This window comes from Kryptolebias marmoratus, linkage group LG1 (genome assembly GCF_001649575.2).
Source record: "Kryptolebias marmoratus isolate JLee-2015 linkage group LG1, ASM164957v2, whole genome shotgun sequence".
NCBI classification, from domain to species: domain Eukaryota; kingdom Metazoa; phylum Chordata; class Actinopteri; order Cyprinodontiformes; family Rivulidae; genus Kryptolebias; species Kryptolebias marmoratus.
Window position 1 is genome coordinate 35,378,134 of NC_051430.1, and position 15,256 is coordinate 35,393,389.

A 15,256-nucleotide genomic window follows, 5' to 3' on the forward strand; every position below is an offset into this window, starting at 1 on the left:
TGTCATTTAATTCAATTTAAAGAACAATTTAATGATTACCAACAAATTATAGGAATGTTTCTTTCATCCCTAGTCAATACACACCACTTACTTCCTGTCAGCTCGCAGATTTATCATTCGAATCTTTCATTGCACTCAAATTGTAATCTTCAGTGCTGAATAGATGGGTGGATAAGTGTCCTCCACATACAATGAAACAATGGGACTGAGTGGGAGCAGAGTTTGCTTCAAGTGCTACTGAGTTGTAATAATCTTTCTCTGTCAGCATTGTAAGCTCATTTCTTGCCCCGCCCACTCTTCTCTCTATTTTAGCACCTTTCTAATTAAACTACTGATGGACGTTTAATTAAACACGTTGGAAAGTCACATTGATAATTTTTTTTGAAAAATAATTTTGTTGGATTAAATTGACTTCCATTAATGTGCACTTAATTATGATTTAGTTTTTTAGCGGGCGCCTGTGGTAGAGTGTTATTCGCCCACAGGTGCTTATAATGGGATTAGTTTTCGATAGTTGGATGTATTGTTCTGTTGATGGAGAGGATGGTGTCCAACATGAGTAGAATGACTCTAAAAGGCACACCAGAGCTCTGTTGTTTTTCTCCATGTCACCCTCACAGTCTGTAAGTGCTTCAGGATGGAGCCGACTTCCTCTGCTGTTTCTTTGTACATTCTGTAATAAAACCGCTCAGGATGAAAATCAAACACACAGATCATCTTCACGGCTGCTGTCAGTACAAAGCTGCTGCCGCATGAAAATAATGGTGTAAAAGCAAGACAGAGTGGGCCGAATTTATTGTCAGAGACCCATTTCTACCAGTTGCAAAAACCCAACAGACCAGTAACCTGATCGGATCGGAAGTGATTTGGGTCGGTATCAAGAACATGACATTCTTACTATTACAGCGAGAATCAGATTTTAAAAAGCACCCATCCATTAAACGCAAAGTTCATATGTTTATTAATGTATGTCACAAGTTGGCCTCAACTAATTGGATCAGTAAAGATCTGAGCCACGTGACAAATCGGGACAAGTTCTCCATTTTTTTATTTTATTTTGAAAAGCCTTCTAAGGTGTTTTCTACTCTCATCTCAAAGAAATACTTATTTACTGACTATGTGCTTTTATTTATTTTAAATTAGAATAATAGGTTATTTTTAAATGGAATAATTTGGCTGCACTGTGCTACAGATACAAACCCTTGACTTGAAGTCAGGCATGACACGTTCTCCAGTGATTATAGATTATTATATAACAGCCGAAGCTGAGCCCACACTTTAATCCAAACTGAAATGCTTTGGAAGCTTTTGGATGACTGGCCGTGATGTTTGGTAAGATCTTGTTTCCACTGGATGATGACCCTGCTGCAGCCAGAATGTGGAGGTCTCTGAAGGGTCTTGGAGAGGTTCTCAGAGATGCATTAGGAAAGCAGTTGTCTCTCAGTTACGCCTAACAGAACATGATAGGTTATGGTGCTTTATCATCATGGTGGCAGTATGTTGGGTCCTGGGTGAAGTGTTGTGGCAGCATATCTATGTATGGGCGTGCACACACTAGCAATAGGCAATTTAAGCAAAAATCTCTGAATTTGTCAGTTTGACTGGTCACTGTCACCCCGTCTACCAACCACCCACCACTCCAAACTTCATGCTTCTCACAACCTTTGCTTATTGTGTCCTTTACAACAACAACAACACAAATATCAGCACAACAAGAAACTGTTCAAAGGCAGAAAAAACAGTTCTAACTAATGCCAATAACAGCTCTCACTTTATGGTTTAAATGTCTGCACAGTTGGGACTTGTGGTGAATTAAAGTTTACTCATCCCAAATCCTGCAGCTGAAAAACACTCGAATGAACCAGTGGTTTTGTATGAATGTGTACTGCTGCTAGTTCTGCTAGCATGGGTTAAATTCCTTCATTTTCACCAGTCCAATGAACCAACATGGAGAGGGCTGCACGTATTCTGACCGTGATTTCCACATTTTATTCCTTTCCAAATAAAGTGTGCTGGCATTACCAGATGCTGGAACTAAATAGTTTTTTTTGTGGGCGGTAGGTATAATTGGAGAGGATGGAGGTGGGTATGAATGAATGAATGAAGTCGCCCAGAATTTGAAGCGGGTCTGGCCGTGTTGGTCTCATGCCAAGACTGCCACCATGATTGTGACCGGGTCATACCTGTGCTGGTAGTGTCATGCTAGCATAGAGCTGCATCCTGATGGGTTCCAGAGAAACAGGCCAAGTCAGGACCAGGGACACGGTAGGATTGTGGGTGGACGTGCTTCAGGAGGAGAATATCTCAGGAACTCAGTAAATATCAGAAAAAAGAGTTGTAGTAGCGACATGATTGCCTTCATACTGAAAATTGCAATTCGGCCATGATCTAATAGGTCATGGAGGGTAGCAGGGTCGTCATTCTGTGTGAAGGAGGCCTAAATTCCTGCATATTGTACCCCAGCTCCCTGCAACCAACCAGTGCTCTCCTGAAGCTAAACTTGGTTTTAAAAGATGTCTTGTTTACCACAAAGACCTGCCACAACTGGAGGGGTCTTAAAATATTCTTTTTTTGTTAGAATGTTTGAAACACTGCTTTTAATTCAAATGTATGACCCTGGTTCCAGTAAAGTTTCTCATAATTCAACAAGAATAAACTCCAAAAGTCAGGTGTGAGAAATAATTTCAGGCTTATTTTACAGTGTGACAGAAGGCAGAGCTGACAGGCCTGAGCTGAGGGTTACATTCACCAGGAAGAGAAGGCTGCTGCTTCTTCTTCTTCTTCTTACAGATTTTATTAGGAAACAGAGAAACTGCAGATGAAGGTCTGAAAATGTTTGATGCAGTGAACCTCAGAAGATGGTGTAGGCAGTTGCATATTTTAGCATTTGAGATTTCACTAATAAGTGCAGAAGTAAAAACAGAATAAATTAATTCCAGATACATCTTTTAGCTGCTGGGTGTTAGGTGGTGAACACAGGCAGTAAAGAAGTGTACATTTAGGATTAAAACCATTAGAAGACCATTAAGAATTTGAAGCCCAATATTGTAGAGAGTGGGAAAACTTTGAGTTGGCAGTATTTATAGTTGAATAACATCACAACAACATAATGTTCTGTCCTCATCATGTTATCTATTTAGTGAAGTGCATCAGTTCATTCTGCAGCAAAACACTCCCACACCATGGTGCTGCCACCCCCGTACCTCACAGTTGGGATGGTGTTCTCAGGCTTGCAAGTCACCCTTTTTCCCTCCAAATGTAACAATGGTCTTTATGGTCAGACAGTTCAGTTTTAGTTTCAGACCACAGGACATGTCCCCGTGTGCTCCGTGTTCTTCCTCATCTCAGTCCAGGACTCGTAGCTGCTGAGACTGAGCTAACAGCTCACACAAGATCTTTGTTCACATTTTTACCATTATCTATGCTAATTACACATTAAACTATTTGTGATAATATTGTGGACCATGTCGTTTGAAACTCTGGCATAAACGGTAGTGGGTGAAATTTATTCCTTCAAGGAATATATCTTTAATTGAAGAAGACATTCATATTAAATAAAATCCAGTAACAGATTGTTCTCCATGTAATGTTCACCTACATATTATTCAACACCTAAGTGGGTTAATGGAGACCATGGCAGGGGAGTGTGCAATAAAGCAGGTGACTGAACCCTCCTCTGGGGGGATTTTCCATAATGGCCTTGGGAGGTTGGATGGTCACTTTAGTTTATTGCTGCACAAGGGAATCAGTCAAGAATGGGGCGGTTACAGTAGCTGCTCGGGGATGTACAGAACTTCACTCGAGCAGCTTCCAGTTTAGCCCTTCATTACCAGTAAGTGACTCACTTCCTTGTTCTTGTGGTGGTGGGACGGTGCATTCGGTCCGAAAAACGTGTTTGAGTTCCACTGATGTCAAAATGTGGCGAGAGTGAAAGATGTAGATGCAGGAAAAGTAAAGTCAAACAGGAAATGGTGTGCGCTTCAGGAGACAGATGAGAGCAGAGTGTAAGTTAACAAATACATGGGGGGGGGGGGGNTAAACGGGGAAATTACAGAAGGGTCCGAGTGTTGAAAAGGAGAAAGGGGAGAAAGGAAAGAGAGAAGTGAGCTCTCATCAGAGGGAGGACGAAGGAGGCTCAGTGTCTTCTCTCTGCCTTGTCTCCTCCCTTCAGTGTGTGTGTGTGTGTGTGTGTGTGTGTGTGTGTGTGTGTGTGAGCTCAGTGGCATGTCACACCACTGTTGGTCTGACCAAGAAACGGTAGCAGCGACAGCCTCTCCTCCCTCGGGTGACCGTCACACGGTTTGCATTTTGGACTGTTTTTATTTTAAAGCGCCGAAGCAGGAAGCAGGAACAGGAGTCGGCGGATTAGACTGAGACCAAGTTGTGCGTTTCACGTTTGATGCATGCTGCTGAATAACTTTTAGCTTCACGCAGTTCGTGGTAAGGGTTCCCACTTGAATGCTGAAGTGTTTGCTCAGTACTGCTAACACAGCTTGTGTTATCTGTTGTTTCATATGAATCCCCTGTGTTGGTGTGAATAAGGAGGCTGCTGCAGGCTGATGGTCTGAACACGGCTCTAATTAAGCTTAATGACAGGGGGATAGAGGTGGGCGGGGGTCTGTCTCCGTTTGCTTGCAAGCAGCTCAAGGCAAGGTTACAAATCCAACATAGAAACATAACAGTTCTTTTATCCAACAGATCATTAATGCAATGAAAAGCTTTTATTTTCTGTCAGGAAATCACACCAACCGCCAACAAGAAGCCACATAAACATCCGACCACATGCCCGGCCAAGGCAAAGCTGGGCGATAATGGTTCTGTCTGCGTCTGCCTATTAGCGAAATATCTCATGAACCACTGGAAGAATTTCAACCAAACTAATGACTCTGATCCTCAACACGCGTTCGGAGGGCTGACAGGCTGCACGAGGTCTTTGTTTGACTATTTAGAGTCAACTTTGTTTGTCTGTTAGCAAAATATCTCATGAACCACAAGGCCGAATTTAATGAAACTTTCAGGAAATAATCATTGGATGTGCTTCTACAACTGATCAACATTTGGAGTCAGCCCAATTTAAGATGTCTCGCTTGTAATAGTCTAAACAGAACATACTCCAAGTTCTACTTATTGTGCTTACAACATCAGCATTAACTGCTGGAGTCAGCCTGTTTGTCTGTTAGCAAAATATCTTCTGAACGGCTGGACAGGTTTTAATGAAACTTTCACATCGGATGTACTTCTACAACTGTTTACCGTTTGGAGTTAGGTCGACTCAATATGGCCGCCATGGCACTTAAATGGATATAACAGTCAGATTTACAGATATTGAGCTAGAATTTGATGTGGTAGTAACTGAGAGGCATCCACATCACATACTCTTATTGTGAAAGGTTTGACCAAAACGGCTACAGCTCCGTCATTTCTCATCTTTTAAAACTCTGACATAAAAGGTAGCAGGTGATCTGCATTCCTTAAACGGATGGCCTTTCATTAAATAAAGGCCTTAATTACATTAAAAGGATTCAGTTATGTAATCTTAGATTCCAGGAATTCTTGTTTCTTTTTGCTCTGCAGGAGTTTGGCCTGCATCCAGAGGGTCCAGCTGATCCGACTGACAGCAGAGTCGGTCATTCTGAGCAGCTGCTTGGCAATATTTATAAAAAGAAAACAAAGATGGAAAATGTTTTTATTAAGCTTTGAAGTAGTGTCACACAGTGATTCCACACCTATAATCATTTTTTTGATATTATTAATACCGATACTTGAAACTAAGTCTCTTGCATGTTTATTTCTAAGCTGGAGACAATAAATGTTTATTTTCTGATGCAGTTTAAGACTAAATTAAAGGTTTTTAATTAGTGAAGTGCATCAGTTCATTCTGCAGCTGTTCATATATTCATTATAAAATCACAGGTTGTTGGATGCGTCCAACATACAGGACAAAAAATAACTAAATATCTCAGCTGTGATGAAGTCACTTCCTTCAAACTGTTCCGTCCATCCATCCATCCATCCATCCATCCATCCATCCATCCATCCATCCATCCGTCCGTCTGTCCGTCCATCCGTCCGTCCGTCCGTCCGTCCGTCCGTCCCCCTCTCCAACAATCATTGAGTGAGAGGTCGTCACCTCAGAGTCATTCAGTGTCCAGGAAATATTTCCAGCAGAGCACAAACAAAGAGTGTCAGAGAATAAAGATGTTGCACTCAGGTAGGCCAAATACAGATGTTCAGGTAAATTCCCTCACTCACTCATGTACAGACAGATAAATTTGTTTGTACCCTTTCACAATTATAATTATAAAAAACAAAGAAATCTGTAAAACACCAAGAGATGCAGAATGGGTTCAATCATGTATTTATCATCTTGAATACTCAGGGTAATATTAGATCAGTTTCTTTGGATTTTACCCTGTTCTTTAAATATGGAGGAGGAGCAGGGCACTGTTGTTTTTATCCCTTCTCTCCTTGCTGCTAAAAAGGAACTGGGTCGTAAATTTGCTGCCAGTGATATCTAAACATTATGTAACATGTCAGAGCGTTTTATCCTGCGTAAGCACTCTGTAGCTGCTCAGTGGCTGGCAGTTTTCGTCAGTTTCTTGTGGGGGGGTTGCAGCTTTGGAGGAAGTGAGGTGTGGTTTGGAAGAAGTCTGACTCGAATTGAGATAATTAATCTGCCTCATCTATAGACGTTCACGTTGAACTGTTCATTACCTGCATTTTAGGTCTAAAACTTTAGGCTTTTATACTATAACAAGATAAATTTACCAAATTTCAGCAAAGTAAATGTTTTCAATGATGCGTGATGTTAAAGAAGTAAGAAGAAAGATCAAAATGATATAAAATGTATTTAACGACTAATTATGGATTTTACATCATAATGAAAACCAGATTCAATATGGTGACAACGTGTTGTTCTCAGAGTATGTGTTGAGGTTGATGCCGTGACAAATTTTAGCTCAATATCTAAAATTTGCTGAGATCAAGCCATATCTGTGCAGCAGGAATGGCACAAGAAGAAGAGTTGAAAAGGAGGTCCATTTTTCATACACGTTCTCCGCCTTTCTTTGAAGCAGATACAGAATGAGCTGGAGCAGATTTTATCTGTGCAACATATATTAAACCGAAGTGTGGGGTTTAATCTGAAAGCAGAGGTACAGTTTCACTACACGTATGACAATAACGTTGGCCTATATTTACTTTTCCTTGAAGGATTAAATGCACGTCCAACTCCCTGACAGTTACAGAAAACAGCATGACACAGGTTTCCATAATCCTGGATCTGCTGTTTTGTTCACATTTCAGGGGTATGAATGAATATCTGCTGGAGGAACAACTACCACAGGCTGCCTTTATGGAAAAAAGAGATGTTTTTACACATCATTACTTAAACGAAAGAATTTCTAAGAATTAATAGTCTCATGAAAAGTTGGATTAACACATTCTAAAATTCTAAATGCTTATTTGGAGATGCTCCCCTAATAAAACAAAATATTCGGCACATCTCCAGAAATAAAAGTGTATTTGTTTTAGCTCAAAAATGATTGGTTTCTTCCAAACACCTTGGTCAAGTATTTGTTCCTTCTCATAGGAAATGAGGTAGAAATGCTTGATTTAGAAGCGGCAGCCACATAGAGAGAATTTTTAAGCTGTTCAGTTTTCTATAAGTGTTTTTTGTTAATCAGGCCAAACATTTTTAAATCCCTTTGATGCATAAAACTGAACTGATTCATTTCAAGCCATTGGTCTGCTCAGCCGTGTCTTCACAATAAGATCGGAGCTGAAAAAAGATGAAATCAGCCCTCAAAAGTTCATGTGGGATTTTGTCCTCCGTTTAACCAGTTTAATTTGATTATTGCCCACTGCTGAAGGCAAAAGGGCCGTAATGTTTTTGCTTCTGTCTGGGTTTGTTTGTCTGTAGCAGAAACAAAATGTCTCATCTGTCACTGGAGGCGTTTTAATAAAAGCTTCTAAACATAATCATTGGATTTACCTCTACAGCTGATTAACCCCGTTTGAGATGGCCGCCGCAACACAAAAATGGCTAAAATCAGTTAATTTCACAGATATTGAACTAAAATGTATTGTGTCATCTTTAACGTATGCATACTCCAATCGCTGGCAGATCTTGTGGTATTTTTAGAGATTGGGCATAACGTCATTAACCAGATTTAATCAAAACGGCCGTAACTCATCATTATATAATCTTAGATCCTGTTTACACGTGATCCCAATCACTGTCTTGACGGGACCACAAAAAACCGCAGAAAAACATAAAAACTGCAGCCGTCCAAAGTGCGCCTGTGGGATTTCGTTTAAGTTACGTTTTCCCTTAAAACGATGGCGGGAGTTTTCAGAAACGTCCACATTGGTACCTGGATTCAGAACTTTGCTGTTGTCGCCCCAAACAAAGTCAGGCATGAAAGGCAGTGGGCGATAGGCATACCTTGAGTGAATGCTAGGCCGTTATTTAACTGCAGACAGATATAAAGACTCCTTCGGTTGTAGATTTACCCCCCAGCTGCCTCCCCTGCTTGACTGTTGATTTCAAGTGACAACAGCCCTTGAAATACCAATACTAGGTTTCCACCTGCAGCGCTCTTATTACACTGAACAATAATCCTCTTCCCCGGCTGCATGTCAGTCAATAACTTTCAGCAATACCACCCGGGGTTGTCCTGACCCTTTACTCTGTCTGCCTGTCAGCCTTTTCGCCACCTCCACTTATTAATCTATTTATATCACCACCACCAAGAAACCAATCAGCCTGGGTTCATTCAGCAGGTGAATCAAGAAAACAACAGCTGTCGGGTCTCGTTGAACCAATCAGGAAATTTGGCTGAGTAAAAGCAGGTGGCCTGAACAGTGATCAGGAAGAACCATCTAAAAATGCTTTCAGCCTTCCAGGCACAGACGCCACAAATCAAGTCCCTCCTCCATGACTGTAGGTCCGTGTTTTGGGAGCCAGCAGAAGTGGCCATGTATAACATCACTTTGCTGCTGAAACTGAGCCAAGATTAAGACTTGCTAATTGACCTCTGACCTCTGACCTCTGACGTTCAACTCCCATCTCTTTACTGCTGCATGCAACTCAGATTTCTTAATTAGTGTCTAAGGGTTCAAACTGAACATGTTTTCAATTGTTGTTTTCCTTCTTTCAGTGGTAAAGTTGGTCCTTCTTACTGAGCTGCCTCTAATCGTTGCTTTATTTGTCTTTATTGGCCATCTCTTTTAAGAAGTTTTCACTGAGTATAATCAAGTTGTGATGTAGTGATTTTGACATAATTAGGTGGGAAATCAGCAAAGGTATAAGGCAATAAACATTTTATTTAGCAAGTGTCCCCATGGGTTCTGCTCCCAGAATAACTAAATGTTCAGTGTTCGTCGTCTCAAATCCAGGTTGGTTCAGTCCTACAGCACAGACTTTTGGTCATGGGTTTTAATCCCAGTTGGTCCAAACATGCTTCAACAACATGCTGGGGTTCAGTAAAGACACTCAGACCGGGAGGCAGGACTAGGCTACGGCGAAAAGCTTAAAATGTCCAACTAATTTCTGTCCAACTGCCACGGTCCTCTGCGTTAATGGCCAGCTTGTGGACATGTGTGACATACGGTGTTTGATTATTAACATCTGATTTTACAGTTTCTGTTGATGGAACAATAAACACTTGAAATCCAAGCCTCTTATTTAAACTGTTGGAGTCACTGTGTGAAGTGTGCGTGTGCTTTGTTGAACCGTAGTTTATTTGTTCCTTTGGTCATTCCCTTCCAGCCCATCACCTTCTGTGTGCTGCCACTTTTGTTTTAATCTGTGTCTTTCATTGACTTTTAAGTTAAACTAATGTCTGTTTTTTTTTCTTTTGTTTTCTGTCTCTTGTCCTTTTTTATTTTTTATATATTTTTTGGATTGTCACTTGTCCCGTTTGGCTGCAACAACTTCTCTTGTTGCTGTTGCTGATGCTGCCCGTTGTTGCCAACCCCGCTGCACGCAAACCTGCAACTGTGAACATCTGGTCAACAACGCATGGTGGACACCCTCCTTCCCCCTCCTTTCTCTTTTATCCTCCACCCAAAATCATTGCCCTTTCTTCTGTCCCCCCCTCATTATTATTATTATTTTTCTTCCTCTTTTCTTCCTGTTTCCACCCTTTTCCCCTGCTAGCACCATGCAGAGTTGAGAGAGCATCATGCCACCTCCGGTAAGCCAACGACCTTCACACAGTCATCAGAGGGGTGGGTTATTTTACACCTACATGAAACGGCACCTAAAAGGAAGAACCACTTATCTACATGTTCCTGAAACAAAACGTTTAGATTCTTCTGTTTTTACCTAAACGTCTCATATGCTACTAAAGCAGCCTAGATTTCCCAGCAAAGTTTTCTTCTCGTTAGTAAGTTGATGGTGAAGAGAATGTTTGTCATGGAGAGGAAGTTATTTAATTCAGTTTTGAGTCTTTTAAGCCGTTTTAGCTTTGCCACTTTTGGAAAAAGAAAAGCTTAAAACAAACAAAAAAAGACCACATTCTTTTTTTTTAATCTGGAGTACAGTAAACCGCAGTGGCATCAATTGCCCCTTTTCCACCGGCTCTAAAGGTCCCGGCTCCACTCTACTCGGCTCGCTTTGCACGCGTTTCCACCGACATTTTTTCGAGGCCAGCCCTGCTTCTTTGGTCCCTGCTTCGGAGTCGGGGCCAGCCGGGCCGGCCCTGCTTCGTGGGCGGAGCAAGCTTAGCTCCTGTTCACTCATTGGTCGTGGGTGTGGCCAGATGCGAGCATAAAGAGCGAAGGCAGGAATATAACCAACAGCGTTAGCTTACCCTGCAGCGTTTCTGCCGTCTGTCCCCCAGCTGAAGGCCTGTAAAGCCTGAAATCTCCGGCTGATAACAGCTGTCCTACTCCGCGCAACAATCGCGGCATCCAGAGCATTTCTTCCACTGCGCCTCTCTTCCTGAAGTCTCAGGAGAATCCCCATAAGTTTAAAAAACAGCAACAACACAGGGCCAACGTTGTCCATAGCGCTTCCGTTGTTTACACAACTTGCGCCACCCTACCCCTAACCCCACCCCCCACAACACGAGGAGGCGTTCCTCTGCTACCGACCAAACTGGCCGGTGTGAACGTGATGCATTCTTTATTGAGCCGAGCCGAGTAGAGCGGAGTAGAGCCGGACTTCTGAATTAGAGCCGGTGGAAAAGGGGCCTTAGTTGCTCTACATGTTAAAAAAGGTACTTAGATTGTTTTATACATAGTTTCATACCTTTAATTTGTTAAAATATGCTGTAGCTATGCTTAGATAAAATGATATTAACTACCAGACTATAATGTCAGTTTGCTGAACTGTTTTATTTGAACTCAGAAAGTCAGAATTGTGACTTTAATCTCTGAACTCAAAATTCTGAGGAAAATAAAGTCTGAATTTTAAAATGTTTGTCCTCCACCATGGCCGTAATCATCATCCGTAGCAGACTCTTGTTAACCTCCTGAAAGGTCCTTTCAGGATGCTCGTTTTACCAGAACATGAAGCTGCTGCTAACAAGCCCACCGGACTTCTTGTTGTTCAGTCAAAAATAGATCTGAGAGACAAGCGAGTCGAGCAGGACGCAGTCACCGTACTAAGATAATGTACTGTGAAGTCTAAGCTCATTAGTTTATTATTATTTATTTTACAAAATGAATGGCGGTTCCTTTAAGACGGCGTCTCTCTCAGCTGGGACTGCTGGAGACTAGCTGCTAAATCAAAATTGCGAGACAGTTATGTATTTGTCGGAGTCTCACTGAATTCTGAGTGACCAGCGAGCCGTGCCGCCACCGTTTTTGTGCATTAAATTATTTCATTACCTGCCTCAGCCTGCTTAGTACCCACCTGTGCAAATGCTCTACATTTATCATTTAATTCACTGAATTTAAGACCAGATTTGGACCAGTTTTATTAATATTATTATAAATAATCATCTCCAGTATGGTTGAACCTGGACATGAGAGACTTCAGCCCCAGATGTTTTCGAAATAACCTCAAGAGAGAATAAATACAAAAACACAGTTTTATTCAAATTGGGCATTAAGCTCTTAAAATAATACTATTTGCCTAAAACCACAAGCAGACTAGGTTGTGCTTTCAGACAGCATCTGCTGTGAGTCTGTGGCCTGTGTGTGTTGGAGAAAACACACAAATTGTAGGTTGTTAATTAGCGTGCCGCAGGTGCTAAAGATAGTCTCACACAGGGCTGCAGCAGCTGTGTTTCTGTTCAAATGGATCAATATTCATTATATTTCTGTTCTTATTCTGTTAAATTGTTGAGATTTCATTTGTCCACCAAACGATTAGACTTTAGGTAGAAAACAAATGTAGTTACACAGTAAAACACTGAATTTAAAATAAAAAAATGGAAATTTGACAGACTCCTAGGTGACTTGTTTAATGCAAGTCTTTTACGTCTTTGCACAATTATGACTGATGCACTTGATTTAAGAACGGAAAACCCAAGCAGATAACATAAATTAGCAACTAATTTAAAACCCCTTCTCTTCTCTGCTCAGAAGATGTGCGGTACGTATTTTCTCACAACTCGAGCACTGATTACACGCATTAATGTTTGAGCGCAGATTTAAGAATACCTGAAAACAGAGCAGGCTGAAGTAGTTCACATTATTGTACCCAATCTTATCTAATGTGAGAGTTGTTGGAGTAAATAAAAGAAAGGAAGTATCGTTTATCAGATGGGATAAAACGTCATGGCGCCATCCATCTTTCCTCCACGGACAACACCCTTTAACATCGGAATGTCAAACTGAGGATGGTCCACATTGAGGTCAAGGTCACGGGATCAAAGGTTAAAGGAGCTATGATTCAGTCAGTTTTGTCGGATATAAAGCTGAATTTGGTGTGGTAATAGCTGAGAGAAAGCTCTCATCATATCTTAAAAACTTATAACATCATTAGAGAAGTTCTTCCCCCTGACAGCATTGTTTAAAAATAAAAAGAGCAATTTGTGGATGGGTTTTGTACAGATCTGCGTTTTGTGTGTGGTTCTGTTCGTCTCCTTCATGTTGGCGCTCATCTAAAACTGGCTTCCTGTTCCCGAACATGAAGTCTTCCAGTTTTATTAGCCTCGTGTAAACAGGCAGAGTGATAAAGACACTCATGTACTCAGCTTCTCTGCTCCCATGGAGCACCTTTTTCCAGTCATAAGATGTGGATGAAAACAAACGTTACATAAGTTATCAAAATAGGTTATGAAACAGATGCTTCAGGAGAGGGCTGTCTGTTTGAAGCAAGAGCTGGCCTCATGTTCTCTTTCTCTCCATCCCAAGCTGCCGTAGCCCACAGTGATGACACCGTCCTTCTGACCCCAGGCAGGATGAGCCAGCGGCAGGTGAAGGAGAGGGACAAGGACAAGGACAAGGAGAAGGACAAGGAGGCGGGCCTCCTAACACCCAGCAGGGAGCACATCGGCACTCCCTCCACCCTCAGCCCAGGGGTCAGCTACAGCCACGGTAAGATCTTTCTGCCGGGCGCTTCTTATAAAACTCACAGAAAGTGGGAGGACATTTCCTAAATTTGACCTGTTTTAGATGTAAGCACAGGATACCCCACATTAATAACCAACTGCAGTGGTTCAATAAATGAATTTCCCCTTTTATACACCAGATAACGGCGATACAGTACATCAGCAAGAGATATTCTTAAGGACATGATAAGCAGTCGGGTAAAAAAGTGAAGGTGACTGTATTTCAGTGTCACAGACTCGTCATCCTGAGGCTGCAGGTTCGAGTCCAGGTTGCGTCAGGAAGGGTGTCGCTTTCTGAGGTGACCCTGCAGAAAAATACTCCTTCTGACTGACCCTTCAGTTGAAGTTTGCTGCAAACTTTTGGCAAATTAAAACTTGTTCAGCAGCAATAACAACAATCATGAGTGGACGGGTCACAGTGTGTCTGATTGCAGAAGAAGGAGATGTTAGCTGTTCCTGGGCTTCAAGGAGTAATATACATCCTAAGCTTCTTTCTTGTTGACACTACATAAGTGAAACACCGTACTGTTGCCCGTATGGTGCGGTAAGTCATGGATCTGTCAGTGGCAGGAGTAAACATGAACACGCGTTGCCTCTGACTTCTATCTGATGTCGGTGCGTCCACAGTGATCTGACCCCTTGGGGGACAGGCTTTTCTGGAGTAGCATGAGTGCAAAAAGCAGGGCTGCACATCTTCTGATCCGACTTGTGAATGTTTCACAGCTGCGAACATTAACTGGATCAGACTGGACGCAGCAACACAGCTCACTCTGCATGTCTGACCTGAAAAAACCCTCACCTGATCTCTGTAGGAGAAGCTAAAAAGCTACACTTATGGATACTGTTACACGCTTCTTTGAATGTGTGCTGTTAACCCTCAGCTCACAGGGCTCTGTCATACTGATTTTATTTAGTTTTCCTCAAATTATGCAATATTTTTTAGGCAAAACCTCCTCTCTGCTAGAAATTTGCAAGATTTTCAGTGACGATGCTGCTTAAAATGATCTTTGACCTCAGTCTCTTTGTCACACTGATGAATCCTCTCATGCAAAAGATTATCAGCGGATCAGGAAAAAGATGCATTGCTGTCGAGAAAAGAGGATAGTTAATACCAGGGTCTTACGTAACTGCTCACGCACCTTGTTCTTGTGTTATGGCACCCTCTTGTGGATTTTTGTGATAGATTTACTATGATGGACGAAGATGAAGATGAAATAAATTGCTCGAGTCCTGTTTCATTCCAGCCTGTCATCAGTGAAGCTTTTATGAAGCAAATAGATGTTTTTTTTTGTTTGTTTGCCTAAAAGCTTCACAAATGAAGGCTTGATTTCATTAAACCTGCACAGCTGTCAATCAAGCAGTACAAAACATTTCATATAATTTTACTTGCATCTGATAAAAATCAGGATCTGCTCTAAAGTTCTAGTTGACCCAACAGTTAAGAATTGGGGTGACAAACGTCAGTCCCAGGCAGGACTGTAGCCAGACTTTAAAAACTACTGAGGTCAACCAGTCATTGTCCCCCTGCACATCAGTTACTATGAAGACCAAAACTGAATTAAAATAGAAGCATTTATTTAAAACAAGTGGCTTGAATGTGTATATGACATGTATTTGGACTCAGGGCACAACCATGATGACTCACTGAAATGACATGAATTAGTTTCTATGAATGTTGATTCAAAACACAAGATTTTAGCAGAGATTTCACCTTTTTATCAAATACCAGTGAGGTGTTGTAGTTTTGG

The 15,256-nt window shown here is 41.6% G+C and overlaps 1 protein-coding gene across 7 annotated transcripts in view; it reads left to right on the forward strand.

Annotated features, from left to right (window-relative positions):
- Positions 1-15,256, forward strand: part of osbpl8 (oxysterol binding protein-like 8) — a 76,196-nt gene that overhangs the window by 20,042 nt on the left and 40,898 nt on the right. For 4 of the 7 annotated variants that reach the window (XM_017431574.3, XM_017431570.3, XM_017431573.3 and 1 more), the window contains exons 3-4: positions 10,163-10,199; positions 13,312-13,494. In XM_017431574.3, the coding sequence (XP_017287063.1) occupies positions 10,163-10,199; positions 13,312-13,494 (220 nt within the window). Of the gene's footprint in view, positions 1-4,282; positions 4,441-10,162; positions 10,200-13,311; positions 13,495-15,256 lie in introns of those variants that run through there. The other 3 variants (XM_017431578.3, XM_037975149.1, XM_025009448.2) reach the window with 3 other exon arrangements.